The 21,594-nt window shown below is 35.9% G+C and overlaps 1 protein-coding gene across 1 annotated transcript in view; it reads right to left on the bottom strand.

The window, feature by feature from the left end:
• The window catches only part of LOC131684765 (uncharacterized), a 713,337-nt gene that overhangs the window by 31,281 nt on the left and 660,462 nt on the right, over positions 1-21,594 (bottom strand). The window contains exons 17-21 of the mRNA XM_058967900.1: positions 6,144-6,255; positions 5,884-6,076; positions 5,552-5,760; positions 4,339-4,469; positions 4,079-4,260 (exon numbers count right to left, since the gene is read on the bottom strand). Coding sequence (XP_058823883.1) covers positions 4,079-4,260; positions 4,339-4,469; positions 5,552-5,760; positions 5,884-6,076; positions 6,144-6,255 — 827 coding nt within the window. The remainder of the gene's footprint in view (positions 1-4,078; positions 4,261-4,338; positions 4,470-5,551; positions 5,761-5,883; positions 6,077-6,143; positions 6,256-21,594) is intronic.

Genomic DNA, 21,594 nt, shown 5'->3' with positions numbered 1-21,594 from the left:
GACCATGCGCCAATCACCATTTTTCTTACGCACTAACACTGTCGGACTATTGTACGGAGAACTAGATGGCTGGATAATATTCGCGGACAACAAGTCATTTACAGTACTCTCCACCACTTTTTCTCGCGAATACTCCATTGGATACTGCTTTGTATGTATCGGTTTTTCGGCTCCGATAACGTCTATCACCATCTCACATCCCTTGGCGGTACCCATTTCACAATAGTTTTTTGCGAAACAATATCGATAACACTTTATCAGCTCCAGTATTTTCTCCCGCTCTGCATCAGCTCCTTCCACGTTGATCTCTTCGGCGACTATCGGCTCGTAAGCCTGGACGCTGCACACGTCACCCTGCGCCCCTCTGAGTAAGGGTTGGCCTTGCCGATCGTCGCTTCGCTGCTCTGCAATCTTCTCGATCCGCACTCTACCCCTTTCCTTCACAAATCTAATATCCTCTCGATCGAGAACATCTCTCCCGGCGATCATCGAATTGGCTTGAACTCGATTGGGAACCCCACACACTTCGGTTTCCATTTCGATCCCGTCCAGCTGGATCACTTCCACACTCTTCTGTCGAACGTGTACCTTATTTCCACCAAAGCCCACTAGTGCGATATCACATGGCTCGATGCTGTTCAATACACTAGCGCAGCTTTCCTTGATAGTGGTTACAGCCGATCCACAATCATATAGTGCATCGATTTCGTGCCCGCCAATGATCACCGATTTCACGAAATTACTTGACTGACGAATTTCTTGCATTGGTCGAGGGGATTGTTTCACACCACTTTTATTGCAGTTTTTTGCTATATGGCCCCTCTGGTTACATCGATAGCACTCAAAGTTTGCGTGAGATTTTTGGGGACTCTTCACACTGCAGTTGGCGGCAACGTAACCTTCACCATTACAGCGATAGCACTTGATATTGGTGTTCAAAGCTCCCGGAGCTTTCACTGGCTTCGAACTAGAGGCACGCACACTATCGGTTGGTTTCAGTTCTCTTACTTCAGCCAACCATTTCAATTGTTTGAGCAGCTCCGGTAAAGTGCTCGCTTGAGCAATACTACCGAAATTCCCTTCTAGACCCAGCACAATGTATTTGATGGTGGCCTCATTCGGCAACTTCCCCTTTCTACCCATGGCCACCTGACTGTAGAAATAGGTCTCAAGACTCTCATGCGGGGTCTTCTTTCGGTTCATCATGGCCTGATGGATACTAACGACGTCGACAGACGTTGGGAAATCCCGAACGAGTGCAACTTTGAATTCGTCCCACGTGTTCACCGCAACGCCACTGAACCACAGTTTGGCCGCGCCATGAAGGTTTAGGATTCCACACTGCAACTTCCATTCTGCATCACCCCGGTAGAGAGTTGCCGCGTTCTCAATGGAATCAATCCACTGCTGAGCCGTAGGTGTAATCGGTACATCTGGATCAAACGGAACAACGAGATCCTTCACATCTCGGACATCGAAACGACGCTGGGCATTTCCCTGCGCCATATCCGTCACTTCACGAATCAGCGCCTTCATCGCAGCTTCACTCATCACCACAGGCTTTTGTTCGTCCGGCATTTTGTTTTTATAGCGCGGGTCTTTCAACAAAAGATCTTCGAAATGTCCACGTGTATCGACTGGGGAACTAAAACTGTCACTATCGGAATCGGTATCTTTATCTGAACCTGTTGGGTAACTTTCCTGGCTCAATCCACTGCCTCCAGCCTCTTCTTGGCTGCCCGTCATACCAACCACGCTTTCAGCAACGCTTTTAGATATTTTCTCCAACGCCTTATCGGCTTCGTTCATTACACCGAAAGGCACCAATTCCGAAATTACTTTTCGTTCCCGTGATCAACTTATTCACGCATCTCAAGATTCAAGTCGCGATCCCGAAACAAAATCGATCCTGTCTACAGTTTTGTAAACGGTTAATTATCGGATTTCGGACTAATAACGAGTTACATCCGTACTCTTGCGTGAATAGTATAAGACTGACTTAAGTATATTGAAAAATGAGAGAGTGAGGTTTGTCTTCGGATGATATGATTGATAGGGTGGTGCCAAAATTTAAATTTAAATTGGGATTCTGTTATACAATGTAGTCATTTTTACCTTAGTTTGGTGCCAATTCCTACTTTACTAACGAGATAATTAATCAACACGTGTCACTTTAGTATCCCTTATGTATTTCTGTAGCTTGTTTTTGCATCGTAGCATAAAAAGTGGGAATGTCGGAATGTTGTCTAACTCAAGGTGCTTAGAGTTAAAATAAATAAAATAATAGAATAAAAGCTCCTATTGGACCAAAATGCATGCAGGTTAGCTAGATGCAGTCAGTATTCCGAAAATTGACGCTTCGGACCAGACGTTTCGGTTTACAGCTTCTCCAAATGCTTCAATATGGACTGAAGGTGATATTTAACAGAAGTTTAAACAGATGCCAACGCATCAAAGATGCATCAACGATCTAGATTTGCTGTTGGTCAGGTTTATTCAGGTCAAATTTGTCACCAATCCCCAAAAGATCATTTGAACAGTCATACTTAGTTTATGAAACCACTGGAACATCAACTCCACCTTGTCTTAAAAACCAGTGTTTATTTGCTACTGTTTCTAATTTATGAAACGGTTTTAAAGTGTTTCGAAAGCTTTAAAGTTTTAAATAGATCTTCCTGACAGAAATACCGAAAATACCGGTTTTAATGTTTAAAAACCAGTATTTGGACGGTTTTATCGATTTTCGGTAACGGTAAAACCGGTACTCCCAACCCCAATCGCTCCAGAAGATCGGATAAAAAATATATGAAAATGTTGTTTAATAAACGAAAATTATATCTTACGATTAATGAAATATTTGTGCTGTATACAAACATTTAGTAAAATAACTTAACATTTTGTTACAATCGTGAAAAATAATTTCGTTTTCGACGACAAATTTCGTGCAACGTACACTAAATGTTTAAAATTGCGAAAGTTTTCGTTCTTTAAGTCACCATTTTTTCAGTTTGTGAAATGAAAGAAACTAACTATTTACAATGCACGTAAAATGCTTCCATGCAAAAAACGACGAATGAATGTATAAATTACGTAAAATTCTTTTCGTTCTATTTACGAATTTACTTCATCAGTGTGAATCAATCGCTTAGAATCTTCTTCATATTATTTCCCTGGTAACTAGCCGGGGAGTGATGTGAAGAAGATATGTGCAAAATTTCAAAACTATTGGTACAGTAGATTTTGAATTACGATGTAAACTGCAAAACAGGTTTTCGACATCGCGCCTCCTTCCAGTATTTTGCCATGGAATTTTGAGGAAATATTGTTCAATTGTGGTATTACTACGTGGAAATTGAATGGATATACTAACACTCCCTGTATTGGCACAACATTTTTTTTAAATCTGCTTTTCCTACCGAATTAATTCTCCACCCCCTCCTCCCTTCTTAATAAAAAGATTCGATTTTTACCTCGTTCTGAAGTCTTTACCAAATTAAAAATCTGTGATCAATAGCAACTGGCTATTAGTCTTATACTATATAAATGGATGACCCAGATGACAAGACTTACAATTTCATTTCATTTATCGTTATAAAGCTTTTTTATAGACTAATTCTTTCTCATACCTAGATTCTCATCCGCATTATATGAATAACTCGAGGGTACAGATAAGGCACAAAAATAGCGATCATTGAAAAAGCACATTTAGAAGCTAAGAAACATATACAGTGCATCCTTGACAATCCAAAAACCTTCCTTTCGATAACAAAGTTTTTGGATAATCCGTAATATCCTGCACATCTTTCCCATGGAAAGCAATACCAGAGCAGTAGTTAGAGAAAGCGACAGCGAAGAAAGAGTGAGACAGAAAGACAGATTTGCTCCGGTGCACGGTGAACAGCCTCCAATTCTTTGAAAAAACCAGTTGGTGTCGATTCTTGTGCTGAGAGTGATTTTTTTGTGTGTTTCAAACAGAGATAGAAGACAGAGATAGTGTCGTTTGCGAAGTACATACTATGCGGCACATAGAGGCGCATACAGCAACTAACTGTCACTCGTAACATGCAAGGATCCTCACCGATGGGTCTCCACGAACCCCGTCGGTATGGTTTGGGGATCTGTCCGGTTTCGGCGTGATTGGCCAGGTTGGCCACGATGTCCTCGAGCATCTGCGAGCGGGTGCGTTCCTGCATTCGGGCAAACTTCGGTGCCGAGTAGGACGCCCGCTCGCCGTTTACGACCTTCGTCAGCAGCCATTCCCTGCGGAAGAGTAGCAAGATTCAAGCAAGTATTAATAAACTTTTTTCAAAAGATTGCATCGGTCGGCTGAGAACATACCTGAACATCGGACCCTTTTCGAACACGGATTGCTCCCAAAGATAGGGTTTGTAGGCACCTACTTCGTCCCTTGTCACCACTGACACTTCATATCGGGTCGGTTTCCGCTTGATTCGAGCTGAAACGCGAACCTGCAACGAGAAAAGGGAAATTTTCGTTCTATAATGGAACACTTGTCGCTATCATAAAAAATCATTTATTCTATATTCAATCACCACTTGTTTCAACCAACCATGCGTCTCCTTCGCGAAACAGAACAGCGGAGCAACATTGTAAGTATGAAGGAAAGAAACTTTCGCGTCATGAATGAGTCCCCCACTGTTTCTGAATCTGCGGCTACTTATTTCCTAAGCCTACTTTATGACATTCCTAACTTATCGGATTTCTGCGGTTTTCACGCCAACCAAGCCGTCAGAGACACTAGCTATTTTTTGCAGTAGCAAATTGCAAGAAGCTGTCATCCGTGGAGATTCACATCTACGCACTATGGAGCGGTAAGATATTTGGCACAGTACCCCGGAGAACAAAATTTGATGTGCTATTTTTGTGTGTGGGTGTACCATGTGCTCAACGGAAAGGAAGTCCTACAACGAAGCTCAGACGCGTTCGCTGAGAGTGACATTGTATAACATTGAGCTCAAAAAAAAACGTGGGCAAAAGACATTGGTCGGAGGCTGTGGCTTCTTGATAGCGAAAATTGTGCGCGTGACTTTGTTAACAACATGTATCTAGGGATGGACAACAAATTATTATAGTGAAGTCTCAAACCGGTGATAAACATCTACGAGCTGCTAATGCTGATTACATTTTGAGCATCCCTGCTAAAATGGAAAAGTGAACTGTCATGCATTCATAGTCGATTGGACAAGAAGTGCTATTAACTAGCTAGGAGACGTAACGATGGTTTTTTACAACCCAACCAACATCAGAGATAATGGCAGGAAACGATACAACAAAGTACCTTGATTTTCCGCCCGATAAAAGTACTCCCTACTTTGCCGGCAGAGAAACAATGTACCCATAATAAGAGTTGAAACCTGTCAAACACACCTCCGCTGATGCTTTGCCTTTTCCGTCGAGTAATCAGCTCCGGCGAGGTAAAAACCTTTGACCCACAGTATGCATTGTAGCACAGAGTGTATTGATAATGTCCTTGTTTTTCGGCCCATGCCACGACAGACGCCGTGCCGGTTGGTGGAGGTTGGCAACTTACCAGAATAAACGTGTGTAAAAAATGGCTCTTGATGCACGCCGGACTGAAGGCGGTGTTGTCCGCTTCGAGGAACACCACACAGACAATGTCGTTGCCGATGTGGCGCTTTCGCTGCAGCTTCTGGGGATCGTGCCGTTCGTACGGCAGTTGCGTGGAAACGTGAAACATAATCTCTATCGAACGCCAGTTTGTATAAACGGAGTAAAGTCCTGTGTTGATGTTATGTAGGCAACCGGCGAGGAAGACAAGCGATAGGAAGAAAACAATACAACATCAAAGCAGGCTGTGATTATTGTTGTTCGTTCCATGGGGGGGGGGCTTCGAATACGAACCTGTTAAATCGTGAACAGTGTCAAGGCCGCCTTTGTATTTATCAAAACCACGTAATCTAACTTTATCACCTAGTAGCTGTAAAAATTCCTCAAATAACGGTGAATTTTCATTATTGTCTAAAATTTGTTCTTCGGTATATTGACCCTCCTTCACGTAGATTACGCCCACTTTCAGTTCAGATTTTATGAAAACCTGCGAGAGGAGGAAAAGAACAAAGAATTAAACTGGTGTTGGGCGCTGTAATTGAACGTCCGCTTACCTGGTCCAGTTTGAGTAGTTCTTCCGGAGTGTCTGGTAATTGTCCTAGCGTTAAAGGTGGATTTAAGTTTACTTCCTTACCTAACGATCTAACTACTTCTTCTCTATTATACCTGTTTGGGAGGATATTGAACATAGAAAGAATTGTTATTAAGGTTGTTCAGACATTTAAGCTTAGTAGTTTTAACTGAATAGCCTTAATTCATATATTGACTCATACGTTTAGGAAAATTGAGAGGCAAAATTTCGAATATTTGCCATATGATATTCTGAATCAGTCTATTTCCATCTACCGATGTCATTGGACACGATACTCAATCTACTCTGTTCTCCCGCCCGTAAAGTACACGGAAAAAAATTCGTTAATAAATTCATGAACAAAATATTACGATTTCGTGAACTCAACGATTTATGAAAAACGTGACCAAGTTACTGAAATTGTGAATAATAAACCTTGTATTCATGAAACTATTTGTGTTTCCAAAAACCTGATTCGCTCCGAATATATACATGGCGTTACATTCGAATGTTTGGTTGGGTTACTGTTGTTGTTCCCAGGACGTGTTTAGTTTTGGTTATCATTCTTGTTCATAATTGGGGGATACACAACCGACAGTCAAACGATGTTCATGATTTCAGGAGCTTATTCGCGATTTTTGCAATTTTTCATCACGTTACCGTGCTATTTTATACACGAGTTTACTATCGGATTTTTCTGTCAGACTGGCGGGATTTATGTTCATGATTTAAGGATCTTAGACGCGAATTTCGCAATTTCTATTCACGTTATCAACATATATTGATCATGAGTAGAGAGATTTTTGTTCATGGTCTCAGGGACTCAGTAGCGATATTTGATATTTTATTCACGAGTAATACGATTCATGTTTAAGATTTCAGGAACTTTGTCATTACTTTTGAAATTTCTATTTACGTTGTCGTGACATTTTAGGCACGAGTAAAGATTTATCTTTATTTATGTACTTGATTTAAGGATATTAGTCACAATTTTTGACATTTTTGTCACAGGTTGTGTGATTTATGTTCATGATTTTAGGATCTTTATCACGATTTTCGTATTTCTGTTCGCGTTGTCGTGATATTTTATTCTAGAGCTTACTTTCGAATTTGACACGTGGAATTATGTGACTCATGTTCATGATACTCTGTGAACTATATCACGAACAAGATTTGTTGTGCTGAGCACAGTTTTCGTTTTCTGTCAAGACATCACACTGAACGTTATCAAATGAATAACGATGTACAAGGTCCTAATAGTTTTCTTATACCTACTGATCGTACCTGAGGGATTCCATGAGAAACCGGCCGACCACAAAATATGACCATTGTTGCTTCGAACGAAACTTTGAAGTTGTGTTCGGTTTATGAATCTCCATTATTTTCTCTGACAATTGCAATATTTTGATGCAGGAGAAGTTTTTCAAAAGGGCGTAAACATTTCTACGTGCATTAATTTCAATTTTATTTGTTCGATTACTGTATTTTATGCAGCAAAACTTTCTGAGGACGAGTTTCAGAGAATGAATATTTATGTACGAAAAAAATATACACTGAAAAAAAGTGTTGTGTCATTTTTCACAAAAACAAAAATTCGTTCAAAATTTAAAAAACATTTTTTCTAATTTTTTATATTTTAGAAACAAAATCCTAAAGAGAAAAGAATTATTTTGAATGTGATTGTATGATGTAAAACTTATCGGTAAAAAGTTTTTCTAACAATAAATTTATACATGTTTTTAAATTTCATTCTATTTGACGTGCAAAACTATAATTGTATTACAGAATATAATTATTAGTCTTATTTTAAATCAAAATGTATTTAACAAAAATCTTCCAAAATGCGATAGTTTTCGAGATTTTTGGAATTTTGCTCCAACAAAAAACAGTTAATTCGTATGATTATGCCCTTTTAAAAGTTATTCGCGTTACCCAATTATAAAATGTCAAAAATCTAATGTTTATCGTTTTAAAGACGTAAAAGAAATTTTTCAGTGTATTTGTATCATGGAGAAGCTTTCAATAAAATAGTTTTCCTAACAACAACTTTTGACATATTTTTATAATTCTTACTATTTGCAGTAAAAAAATACAATTTTCTTTTTAAATACGATTTTAAACGCTATTTTAAATCAAAATGCTAATAACAAAAATTTTCTGTAATGTAGTAGTTCTCGAGATATTTCAAAATTCGTTTTAACAACACAATTCTTTTGTTTTCTTACGACCTTTTCAGAAGTTATTCGCGTTTCTCCATCAACAATAATAACTTTTTCAAAAGGCCCATAACATTTCCTGTAACTTTCTATTTGACATCAACATCATATAACTTTCAAATGGTTTACAAGATCACCTTGATGCCAAAGAGAATGTTACAGGAAATGTTATGGGCCTTTTGAAAAACTTTTTATTGTTGATGGAGAAACGCGAATAAGTTCTGAAAAGGTCGTAAGAAAACAAAAGAATTATGTTGTTAAAACAAAATTTGAAATATCTCGAGAACTACTACATTTAAAAAAAAATTGTTATTAGCATTTTGATTTAAAATAGCGTTTAGAATCATATTCAAAAAGAAAATTGTATTTTTGACTGCAAATAGTAATTATTATAAAAAATATGTCAAAAGTTGTCAGGAAATTATTTTTATTGAATACTTCTCCATGATCCAAATACACTGAAAAAGTTTCTTTTACGTCTTTAAACGATAAACGAACGCATTTTATAAGATTTTTGTTAAATACATTTTGATTTAAAATGAGAGTTAGAATTATATTCTGTTATAAAATTACAGTTTTGAATGTCAATTAGCATGAAATTTGAAAACATGTATAAAGTTATTGCTAGAAAAAAATTTTACCGATAAGTTCTCCATCATATAATCACTTTCAAAATGTTTCTTTTCTCTTGAGGTTTTTATTGGCAAAATATAAAAAAATTAGAAAAAAATGTTTTTTTTTGCAATTTAAATTTTAACACAAATTTTTGTGAAAAATGACACAACATTTTTTCAGCGCATTTTTTTTTTGCATATAAATATTAATTCTCTGAAACTCGTCCTCAGAAAGTTTTGCTGTACAAAATAGAGTAATCGAACAAAAAAATTAAAATTAATGCACGTAGAAATGTTTGCGCCTTTTTAAAATTAATTATTACTAATTACTCTTGAGTCAAAATAATGTGTAAAGTTTCGTAGGAATCTAAAATGGTCGGTCGGAATTTAATTATTTTCGGACGGATCGTCGTGGAATTCCTCACCTATTACTGGATACTAGCAGCTGGACATTTTATGCAAAATGCATGGAACAAAAATGATACCACGAATAATACCCCAAATTTTGTGAGAGGTCACGTGAAAATTTCAATACCGTGTTTCGTGAAATTGAAAACGATTAGGGATATATTCTAAATATTACAAGCATTCAAAATAGATCGTAAATCATGTACTAGGAATCATGAACTTGCTCACGAATCCATGAATAATATTTTATGAATTTGTGACTATTTGACGAGCACGTGACTATTGTACTAGGAATCACGAATATATGAATATTTTATGATTTTTATGAACTATTTCACGATCACGAAGGGTATGTTGTGACTATTATACTACATTATAAATATTTCATAATTTTGTGAACTATTTCACCAAAACAGTTATTGGTTCGTGAATAATATATTAGGATACATGAAACGGTTCACGAATACATGAGAAAGATTTAATGATTTTGTGAACTAATTCACGAGCATGAATGGTAGGTAAATTGTGACTATTTTTCTAGGATTCATCAACCAGTTCACGTATACATGAATAATATCACGGTGCTACAGCGATTTTGTACTTTTCAACAGCCCTAGTATAGGTTGTAGATCTCATCAAATGCAACACAAAACAATATATGAAAAATGTTGTATACCCTCAAAATCTTGATTTATAGAAAAAACGATTTTTCGAAACTTTCGGCACTAACATTTTTTTTTTTGCGTGATCATTCTCCAACCGATTTTAGGTTTTTTGAGTGTTTTGGAAAAAAGAAGAAATTTCCTTTCCAACGATATGGTATGTTATGTTCTTTTATTAACCCCTTCAAAACTATCACATTAATGAGCCTTACTTGTTTTTGTGAACGAATCTCGCCTCAATTTAAAGTTATAGCTATTTGAAAACGTCGTTATCCACAAACAACATGAGCATTTGTTTGTGGATAACAACGTTTTCAAACAGCTATAACTTTAAATTGAGGCGAGATTCGTTCACAAAAACAAGTAAGGCTCATTAATGTGATTATTGCCTTTAATTTGAGTAATAACAGTTACAAGGATCAGCTCTATACCTGAAGTTATTGCAGTTAGTCTGATTGGATTCCGATGGAGCAGTGCTACCAGGGACAGTTCACGTTGACGACGGAAAATAATTTTTTCAATGATCTATTTTTGGTCAAAATCGGCTGAAAACTGGATGAATTATTAATTTTTTTCCAAACTAGAAACCTGCTCGCATGAACACTTAAGGGGTTAGTAGGGTATTGTCTCGCATTATAAGATGCTATTATATCTTCCGTTATTTGATCCAATTTCATGCTCAAAGTTCACGCACATACTTTTGAATTAAGTATCGAGCAAAAAAAAAATCGTTTTTTTGGAAAATTTCATATGAGACCGTCCCCTTAAAAGTTCATGCGAGCAAGTTTCTAATTTGGAAAAAAATTAATAACTCTGCCATTTTTCAACCGATTTTGATCAAAAATAGATCATTGGATGCGGAATTAAATGCTCTCCTTAAATTTTCTATAAAACAAAGACGTTTCCTTATAAAAGTGTAGAGCGTTTTTCATATTTTTCATCAAAAATAGCAAAATAATGGTAATTTTAATAATGTTGCCCCAAAACCACATAGTACTTTTAACAAAAGAACATAACACAACATATCGCTTAAAAAATTTAAAATCGGTTGAAAAATGACCGCTTTAAAAAAATTTTAGCGCCGAAAGTTTCGAAAAATCGTTTTTTTTTTTTCTATAAATCAAGATTTTGATGGTATATTAAATTGATCAAAAGTGGTTTTGTGTTGTATTTGACCAGACCTACAACCTTTGCTGTATCGCTTTAAAAGTACATTCAATTATTTTTATTTTGCAGCACCGTGTATATTATAATTTTGTGATTTATTTCCTATTTCGTTTGATAAACGTTTGACGGCCGAAGCATAACCTCACCCACAGTTGTTAATTTTCTCTCAGAATTTACGATTATAGTTCGTAACGTCCGGATACACTACTGATTTACATTAACTATAGTGTCCTATTACGAGCAAAAATTTTAACGACTCCCAGCAGTTTCGTGGGCTTCTTTTCTTCACTGCTCGTCATATGTTCGACGTCTCTGAGGAAGTTGGAATACAGAAGCTGGCTATGTTAGCCAAAAAAAATACATGATTTGACAGGCAATTCGCTCGTGTGGAAAGAGGAGTACCCCGTTCGTTAAAACCGGGGCGGTTAATGGTCAGGTGCATTTGAAAGAGCGCCTCTAAAAACCATTCACGATGGCCCTTTTTTAACCGGATTAAGCCATGTGCCATGACTCGAAAGATTTTTTGGGGTGGTACAAGGATAAGAAGGTCAATTTCGTGCCAACGGATTTTAATATCCACGCACCGGAATTGCGTCCAAAAGAAATAATAGTCCAACATGAAGCAGGTACTCCATAAGCGTCCTAAAAAGTGAAATCGGAAGCATGGAAAATGTTTAATCTTACGTTTTATTTTATACCCTGAAAGTTTGAAAACGATCTGTTAAATGGATGAATTTTGATGAATCTTTCTTATGATGCAGTTTGATCTCTTAAACCCTTTAAATGATCTAAAACACAGTCTGCTTCCTCATCTCCTACACCAACCGCACCGCTTGCAAACAGCACACAAACAAAAAATACCCACAATGTGCCACTCTAACATGTACGTGTCACGTATAGACACAGCAAAGTAGCGTTGCTCTCAACTGCGAGTGAAATGAGTGAACCACAAAATGAATATCGCCCATTACGGGAGAACCCAATCGGGATTGACTTTTCGCAGACCTGTTTTAGACCTTCAGTGTGCGTGGAACAGTTGATCAAGGTGAAAATGGAACTTGTTCTTACAGAAGCTTCACACATACAGCTACATCATACGAGACAAGTAGTACTAATGTTACTATGTTTCAATTGCCGCAAGGTTCTACTGTATCGATTTTGTTGGCTATTTTTGGCAAATTTGAGACTAAGAGAAACGAAAGCAATGAAATTGAAAGACGGATACGTATTCTACAGCGAATCAGTTATAAACTTAGAACGGAAAACTAGGACTAGGCAGGCTCATATGGACATGATCGAAGGAAATGTGAAGAATCCTTTGCCTTCTGCTAAGTAGGAGTTTGGCGTTGCACCCAATTCTACCACATGGTCTATGCTAGAAAATAACTCATCATCATGTTTTACCGCCGACGCTGTCAGTAACCAACAAAATCGATAAAGTAATACTAATACTGTTCAACTCCTTAGCCGAGGGAGAAAGCTTCGTAGCGAAGAACAACATGAAACATGACGTCGAATATGAAAACGCCAAAACCAAGATACCCGTGTATGTATTACTTTGAGGTCAAAGTAACGAAAATATGCCTACATGATTTGGTACCTCGTACTAGCACGAATAATATTAAAAGATTCATGTCGAAGTATGGAGATGTAGAATCCGTCTCTAACGACACATCTCAATTGCGTTCGGGTGGTATGAATGCGAATCAACCTATACCGTCTTATTTGACTTTCGAGGCAAGATCATCCCAAGGTGTTAACTAAATACAGAGAACCATATGCACATACCCTGGGCAGATGCTCATGTGCCGGTTTTGCAACCAGATGGCACACTACGGTAAGCCATGCGCCAAAACAAATAAAGAATACTGATCTGCCATCAACACTACCAAACAGCCTTCAGCATCTGCTGATGCATAACAGACAGCTGCCCAAAAAATAAATGCCAGGCAAATAATATTCCACGGTATCTCCCAGCCAATTGTTAACATACTTAGGGAAGAAATAAACAAGAAGATTGCTATACCAAAGTCACTCCAAAACACAAAAAGTACCGAACAATCAACAGCGAAAATCGAAGCCCCAGCGACGAAGGTATTGACGCAAATTTGGTTTTTCATGAATTGTATATCATATCCGAAAAAGGCGAATGACCCTTGAGGTTAAAACCTTGATAAACTAACAACAAATCTATCAAAAACACAATTCATTTTTTGGATTTTGCCGTAAGTGCCAATACCAGATCAAAATGACCCCAGAAGCAGAATTCGAAGCTGCAATCCTTGGGACTCCGGCCCAATGCACCAGCCCTGGGCTATGATGACGTTCCAGGAAGAACATATGATTATCGCATTGACGACAGTGATCGTACCGCGGCCTCTAAAGCTAGATCACACACAACCGCCGCTGTCACCTAAAACATTTGATCTAATTTATTTTCCATGCGCTGGAAACCAAGGCCGCACAGTGCACAGTGATTTAAAACGTGAAAAACGTGATCGTTTTGAATAACTTCGAATTGGTTATTTAAAGCAATGTACAACCCTCGGAAGAATTTATGACAATGGAACGTTTCTTGTTTCAAAGTAAAAAAAATTGTAGATTAATCCTCCTATAAGTGAGATACAGAATTAAATTCTCGTATAATTAGAGATAGCGAATTGATGTATTCTGCAAAGTTGTACTAAAATTCTTCTACGAAAAATTTTGCCGAAGATAGTAATACACTATCTTTAATGATATTTGAGATATATAGCATTATTTCAGAAAAGATCGAAAAGAACTTTTTTCCACAATTTTTAGAGGTTCAAAATATTCCACAGAATTGTCACAGTTAATGAAAAACAAAATTCTGGTGAAAAGAGCAACTTGATATGATGTTCGATAAACGGCCTATTTTGCACTCAAATATGCATTTGAATGTAGAAGAAAATGCTACGTAATGCCTGTATGAATCATTTCTCTCCAGTTGTATGGCTCTGGTAGCTGGATTCAAGCGATATGATTTTATAGTCTAAAATCTTGATAAGAAACATATTCAGCGAATCTGAAGAGATATAGTAGTGATGTCTTCGGTAAGGTTTTAAGTAATGCTCTCACACGGAACGTTGTCGAGAACACCGCTTTCCATCTTTACAGGTTGAAGTAAAAATATCCGATTTTCTTTTTTCGTAAATTCTTTTAGGAAATAAGTTTTTTTCTCCACGTGTGTTGGGTTTTAGTGGTATTATTGTCATTGTAAAATGTTTTCTAGGATATACCGAGGAAAAATGTAGAAAAAAGTAAAACTGTTGAGCTAAAACTAAGTAAGTTTTGGGTAAAAATAAACTATTGCAATTATTTTTAAAAAAGTGCGCATGATCTCGAAAGCTTTGAGACCTACACAGTTTATACTTCCAAAAAGTTGGTTAGGCTGGAGTTCCAAGGGTTGCAGGTTCATTTCCTGCCTCTGCGGTTACTTTTACACATTCTCACCATTTCGATCCGATTTTCCCGTTGGATACCATTAAGAAAGTCTTGATCAAAAACAGTTTTCTATGGTCAAGATCACCTAATTTCGAAACCATCAGCTTTGGAAGATTTGTGTCTTCGAACAAGTTTTACAACACAATACAGCGCATCTTGTGAGTAAGTAATTTTACTCACTAATCTTCCTAGAAGTTATTATGCAGAGGGGTGGCGGTTTTCATAATTGATTTTTCAAACAAATTTCAAATGCTTACAAAACAAGATCCTGACGTACTATAGGAATTAAGAATCAGAATATATTGTCTTGATTGGTACATTCCCCATAGTATTCGGTGATTTGTGCCTTGCCATGTCACACAGTGGGACCAATTCAAAAAAGTGGGACGAAACCTGTTTGAGGCCTTAGCTGTCTTTTTAGAGCTAGTATTTCTTCGTTGGATATGTTCACAATAGTAATTTACAACTTTGTAAATGAAAACTTTTTTGATTAGACTAAAATAGATCACCCGAGCAAGACATTTTATTCTAGAAATTTCTAAGAGGGTAAATGTCTTCGGCAAAGTTGTAGAATATTATGTTTGGCAGTCTTCCCATGAACATCGATAAGTTTGCATCTGTGTACACGCGTTTCATGCACGCGTTCAACCTCAAACTTACTTTGCCTTTGTGTACAGGTTCGCCTCGAAGACCGAACCCAACCGAACGATGCGCAAACTTAGGTTTAAACGCCGTGTACGTACACCGTGTGCGTACACAAGAACGGCACACACAAAACAGAATGAGTCAACACTAGTGATGATGAGTGATGGAAAGAGAAAACTAGTGTCAAGAACCTGTGTGTACGAACACCGCGTACGTTGTTCAGGCGAACATGTGTACGTGTTTTGGTACGCATTAGCGCGTTCGAGTTTGCACACGAAATGTGGGTTTAAGATGATCACAGAACTAGAGCGAACATGGTGTTCGATGTTCATTTGGGAAGTCTGATGTTTGGAATAACTTCGTCGAAGATACCACAGACATCAGACCTGATTTTCGAGGCGGAATTGTTGTTTTTTTTGTGAATATGGACAATGAATCAGTTTAACGATTTTTCCATGTTAAAAACTCAATTGATTATTTTAACATGTTCTACAGACTCGAAGGTACCACAAAAATACATCTTTTTGTTGGAAGAATCAATAATGTAAAATCAATGTGTTGATTTCTAAAACTATTTTCCATAAAAATTTGCACTACTTTCATCAAAGAGTTCTGTTTCATAGGCACTTTATTGCAACTGAACTTTAGCTATTCTGATACTCTATTATTTCAACAATGAATTAAATATTACTTAGGAAGAGGATACAGTGGGACTCATTGTTTAGGTGATCAGTCATGTACGACGGTCTGTAATATAAAATGTGTTTATATAATTTTTATTTTATATATCATTAGCTATTAACAAAATGTTATTTTTACAGGCACCTACAAGTTGTATTGCGCATATTGAGTTGATCAATTAATTTTACAGTATGGGAAACTTAAAAAATACAAATTTTGAAGTTAAGCTACCAAAGAACAACGATTGTAGCATTATATATTTCCAAGGACACCTATGTTCTATTACGCTAGCTAAGGCCGCAAAAAGATGTTGTCTCAATTTTATGAATTTGTAAATCCATCCTTATTGGTTAAACTAAAGTAGAATCCCCGGACCAAAAAAAGCAATTTTTAAGCCGAATTTAATTAAGAATTTAAATCAAAATTAGTAAAATTAGTAAAAATTGTGCAAATTTATATGGAAAAAAGCTTTGAAAGCCAAAATATTGATTTTACAGTATTGGTTTCTTCAATAAAAAAATTATTTTAATAATACCTGAAAGTTTGAAGAACATGTTAAAATAATCAATAAAGTTTTAATCATGGAAAATTTTGGTCAATATTGCTAGCCCGCATTTTAGTCCGCCAAATTAGAATAGCCCTTTTTTTGATTTTAATACATATCAACTCAAATTCGTCATAATAAATCATAAAAGCTTTTGTGCTCGATTTTTTTCTGAAATACCACTTATTTTTAGTGGGGTCCGCCATCTTGATCGGCCATTTTGAATTTCGAAAAACTAACTTCAAATTCGTAATCAGCTATGTCCAAAACCCATAATTTCATGTAATTGTTACAAAATATTGATATAATTCATAATTATATCAATATAGTTAATTAATATAATATAATTCATCGAAAGTGTTCTCAAAATTTTAAACGCGCTTATGTCAATTGAACCATTTTGTTAAATTTAAAGTTTTTACCCGTTTTTTGATCATTACTCCAATAAATTTAGTTTACTTTAGAGCTTTACTTTAGTTTCGATTCTGGGGCAGCAGGCTGTACACAATTTTGGAATTCGTGCACCTGACCTTAGGCAGAACGTTACCACGGGCGCCATTTTGTTTTTTGTCTTGAAAAAAATTGTGAATGAAGGCAAATATATAAAGTTTCTGAATCCTAAAACTGTTTTCTTCTATGTTTCTTCATGTGCCCCAAAAAGCCAAATTTTACTTACTTTTAGGCCAATTGAATGAGAACCTCTCCTTAAAATACAAACTACCCGCGCGCCACCAGTCTCTACAGATCAATCCGTAAAATACGTTCTCGAGACCTGTACACATGTACAGTGCAATGCGGAACTATGTATAGGTTTCTGCCCGAGGTGCGCATCTCGAGCCGAGTGCGTCCCATTTCTGTCAGAACGTCACTTCGAACAATGACCTGTAGAAACTTTCTTGATGCGCGGATCGCAAAACCCGTTCAACACGATATAGTAGACAGTTATACCTTCCAAAAAAAACGCAATGAAAAAATCAAATTCGATGCCAATTTCACAACTGAAGAGTAAATGTCAAAATCAAATTGTAGCCATAATGCTTCACACATCCCAAGTAACCATAAGCATTAAACCATTGCACTATATTGACTATACATTTACACTAATGATGCATTGAAACTACATTTCAGCATTAACAATGCAATAAAGCTCTATATTATCATCAATAATGCATAACTGCACAGCCGACGTATATCATTATCGCTTGCTCTATATGCGTATATAAAGCTGATGCAACGCGTACATGCTTCAAGGATCTTTAAAGCATGTAAGCTTTACAAGTGCATTTAGTGCCATTACAGAGCAAATAAAAAGCCGATATAATGCTATTGTGATGCTGTGGGTTTATTTGTTATGCAACTCTTCTTGAATATTATATTCGGCATATTTCATTTCAATCGAACATATGCAATATAGTCCAGGGAGCAAACGCAGTGCACTTATCGTGAAGGACGAGGCAAGGTACCTCAGTTCGAGACTTACTAAAGCTAATTTTCGTAAAACATTCATATCATGTGAGAACGAAACCTATTAAGGATATTCATTACAATGCGTTAGAAGAGAGTCAATTACGGTTTCAAACAGAACATTTTATTTTAAATTTTTTCCTGTTTGCTCATCATACCGAAACGAAACATTAGAAATGCTTTTAAAAGCCTGGCGGACAATGACAGCCAACTGAAGCGTTTTAATAGCATTAGGAGTGCCAATATTGGGCTTTCAAATTTGACATTTGCACGCTGGTGCTATATAATAGCATTAGTACTGCAGAAACGAGCTGTCAATCTCTGCACAGTAATAGCACTATATTTCGCCCTTTCTGGCCTAATATCAGTATTAAATCAGTATTTATGGCTTCACGGCTCTGGAAGACAGCTTTATATGTGGATCTAAAGCACATATTAGGCTACGTTATAATGCTTATGGGTTACTTGAGATATATCTTGGCTTTTTAATTCACTGTGAAAAATATGTAAAGTTGAAGTTGACCCCCCGTGTACGATTGGAAAATTTAATTTTATTTTATAGTATCTAACATGACAAAAAATGACGTAAAAAGTAAACAAAAACTAACAAATTGTTGCATAAATTTTACAAAATCTGTCACGGGAAAAACATAACGGTATGTTTACTTAATAATTTTAAAAAAAATTAACTCGGACCAATACTTTTATGAAAAGTTTTATTCGGTTTTAACATCAATGCACAGTGCACCATGGGCCACAAATCGATTTTTTTGGTCGAAAATCCAGAACTTATAAACCGTTAGTACTAGACTTTCAGTGTCTTTGGAACAAATTCTCTACAGTAAGTGCTCTTCATTTTAGGGGAAACAAAATTAGGGTGGCCCTCTCGATTTTTTAAATAAAAAAATATCTCCTGAATGAAAAAAGATAGGTGACTATGATCTTCCAAAGAAATGTAGAGAAAATAATTTTGAGTAACTTTACTGAAAACGTCGAAACTCTATCTTCAGCGGTTTTTATTTTACAGCGATTTCCCTTGTTCCGTTTAGGGTGGCTCTTAAAAATTCAGTTTTTTTAATATAACTTCTTTGAAGTTGATTTCTCGTGAATGTCGACTTCTGACAAAAGTTAGCTCTTACAAATGAATCATTAATGCTAAACAAAGGGTGTTCCTTTACGGTAAACCTGAGCTTTCAATATATTGTAATATATTCATAATAATTTCTTTTTTGCCATGCGAATAAAACGTATGCCATGCAAATACTCCAAACATTCATTTCATAAACCGTAGTCCGAAAACCACATGTTTTATGTACAATTTCACTCCACGAAACAAGTTTAGAATAACATCTTCCGAGTGTACCGATTTGCATCAGAGATCCGGATATGTGTGTATATAAGAACGGCGACTATGTATGATAAATATATATTTTAAGTACGAATTTAGATGAATACCGCATGCATTCTCTATAACAGAGGGAGTTTATAAGCAAACATTTCACATGAACAGTAGCTAGGAGACAAACCATGTACCCCTTATTTTGTAGTGTTTTTAAAGTACTATCTGATGGTCATAACATTGGTTGCCATTTTTTGCCACCTTCGGAGTTATTTAGCTTAGAAAATGTCAAATTTTTAGCATAAAATCGTCAATAACTCTGTTTATATAAAAGTTAATGAGTTCGTCTCTGAAGAAGAAATGTGCGCATTTGTAAGAGCTAACTTTAGTCTGAAGTTGACATTCACGAGAAATCAACTTCAAAGAAGTTATATTAAAAAACTGAATTTTTAAGAGCCACCCTAAACGGAACAAGGGAAATCGCTGTAAAATAAAAACCGTTGAAGATAGAGTTTCGACGTTTTCAGCAAAGTTACTCAAAATTACTTTCTCTACATTTCTTTGGAAGATCATATTCTCCTATCTTCTTTCATTCAGGAAATAATTTTTTTATTTCAAAAATCGAGAGAGCCATCCTAATTTTGTTTTCCCTAAAATGAAGAGCTTTTATTGTGGAGAATTTGTTCCAAAGACACTGAAAGTCTAGTACTAACGATTTATAAGTTCTGGATTTTCGACCAAAAAAATCGATTTGTGGTCCATGGTGCAGTGGTCCATTATGCAAATTTAGCAGGAATTTTAACTTTTTGCTAAAATTAAATGACTTAGCCTTACAACATGTTTGGCAAAGTTGTTGTACTTTGCAAGGCCCTTCTTTTTGTTTAAACTGAGGCTAAGGTGGTTCTAAATTTAGCAATATTTACAATAGAACTTTTTAACGGTTTGAGATAGAGCTTTACTGTTTTCGATAAAGTGGTGGAGCATCACATTTTAGCCAAATTTGCTGAAGACATGAAAGCTCTAGCTTATATATTTTCCATTGCACGAGAAATTCAAATGAAAGCTTTAGGGTGTTTCTTAAAAAACGGTTTTATTTCTATAACTTTTGAAGTTTTTATTTTACGCTAAAGTACCCTTTGGACAACTTAAAGATCATTTTAGGGAGCATAATTTGCTTTAAAACACCAACTACTTAACTTTTTTCGTTTTAAAGTTATAAGAACTTTTATATAAAAAATATAACTTTTTCAAATAGAATTATCTTCGATTCGGGTACTCAACATAGAATACTGTTGCTTTCATATGAAATAGCATGCTTTGTAGTATAGATTACCAAAAAATGGCGAATACGATATTTTTTATATCTTGCAATATTTACTCAAAAAATTGTTTATTTTTAGTAAAAAGTATATATAACTTTCTAACGAGCGAAGGTAGAGGTTCAATATATTTAGACAAATTGTTCTCCTTCAAAATATCTGAAAGTATTTCTAAAGTGATCTTTATGAAAAATCGAAACTGCAAACTGAAAGATGTTTTGCAGAGTTTTTGAAGACGAACATTTTCTTCTAATACATCAAAACTCTAGCTTTTATTGTTCAGAAGATATAAGCACTAAATATTTCAAAAAAAGATTTTTTAAATCTATTTTATGAAATTGTAAAAAATATCGTGTTTCGCCATTTTTTGCTCAATTATAACTCTAATCATGACCTTATTTATAGTTCAAAAAGAATTATCTTTTATTTGCCCCAAATGAGTGATATTGTTATTCAAAACAACCCCATTTTTGGCGAAAAAGTGCTTTTAACTTTTCAACGCAAATAGCTAGATATATAGTGCCATGAAACAAATTATTCGCCTTGGAACAATCTTAAAGTTGTCTGAAGACTACTTTAGTTTTTAATGAATACAGAAAAAGTTATTGGAATAAAACTGTATTTCGAAGAAACACCCTAAGCTCCGACTTTAAATTTATTGTAAAATAAAAAGTATGACAGATAGAGCTTACATGTCTTCAGCAATTTTTTCCAAAATTTGTCGTTCTACAACTTCGCTGAAGGTCGTTTGGCTCTAGCTAGAACGATTAAAAAGTTAATTTTTTGATCTTGGAAAAATTAGAACCACCCTAACTGTTGTTTTAACAAAAAGAGGGGGTTCATAAACTACGAAAACTTCTCCAAAGACTTAATAAGGCTAAGTTGTTTAGTTTTAGTAAAATCTCGAAAT

Source organism: Topomyia yanbarensis, chromosome 2, assembly GCF_030247195.1.
Source record: "Topomyia yanbarensis strain Yona2022 chromosome 2, ASM3024719v1, whole genome shotgun sequence".
Classification (NCBI taxonomy): domain Eukaryota; kingdom Metazoa; phylum Arthropoda; class Insecta; order Diptera; family Culicidae; genus Topomyia; species Topomyia yanbarensis.
This window is presented reverse-complemented; position numbering and strand designations above follow the sequence as displayed.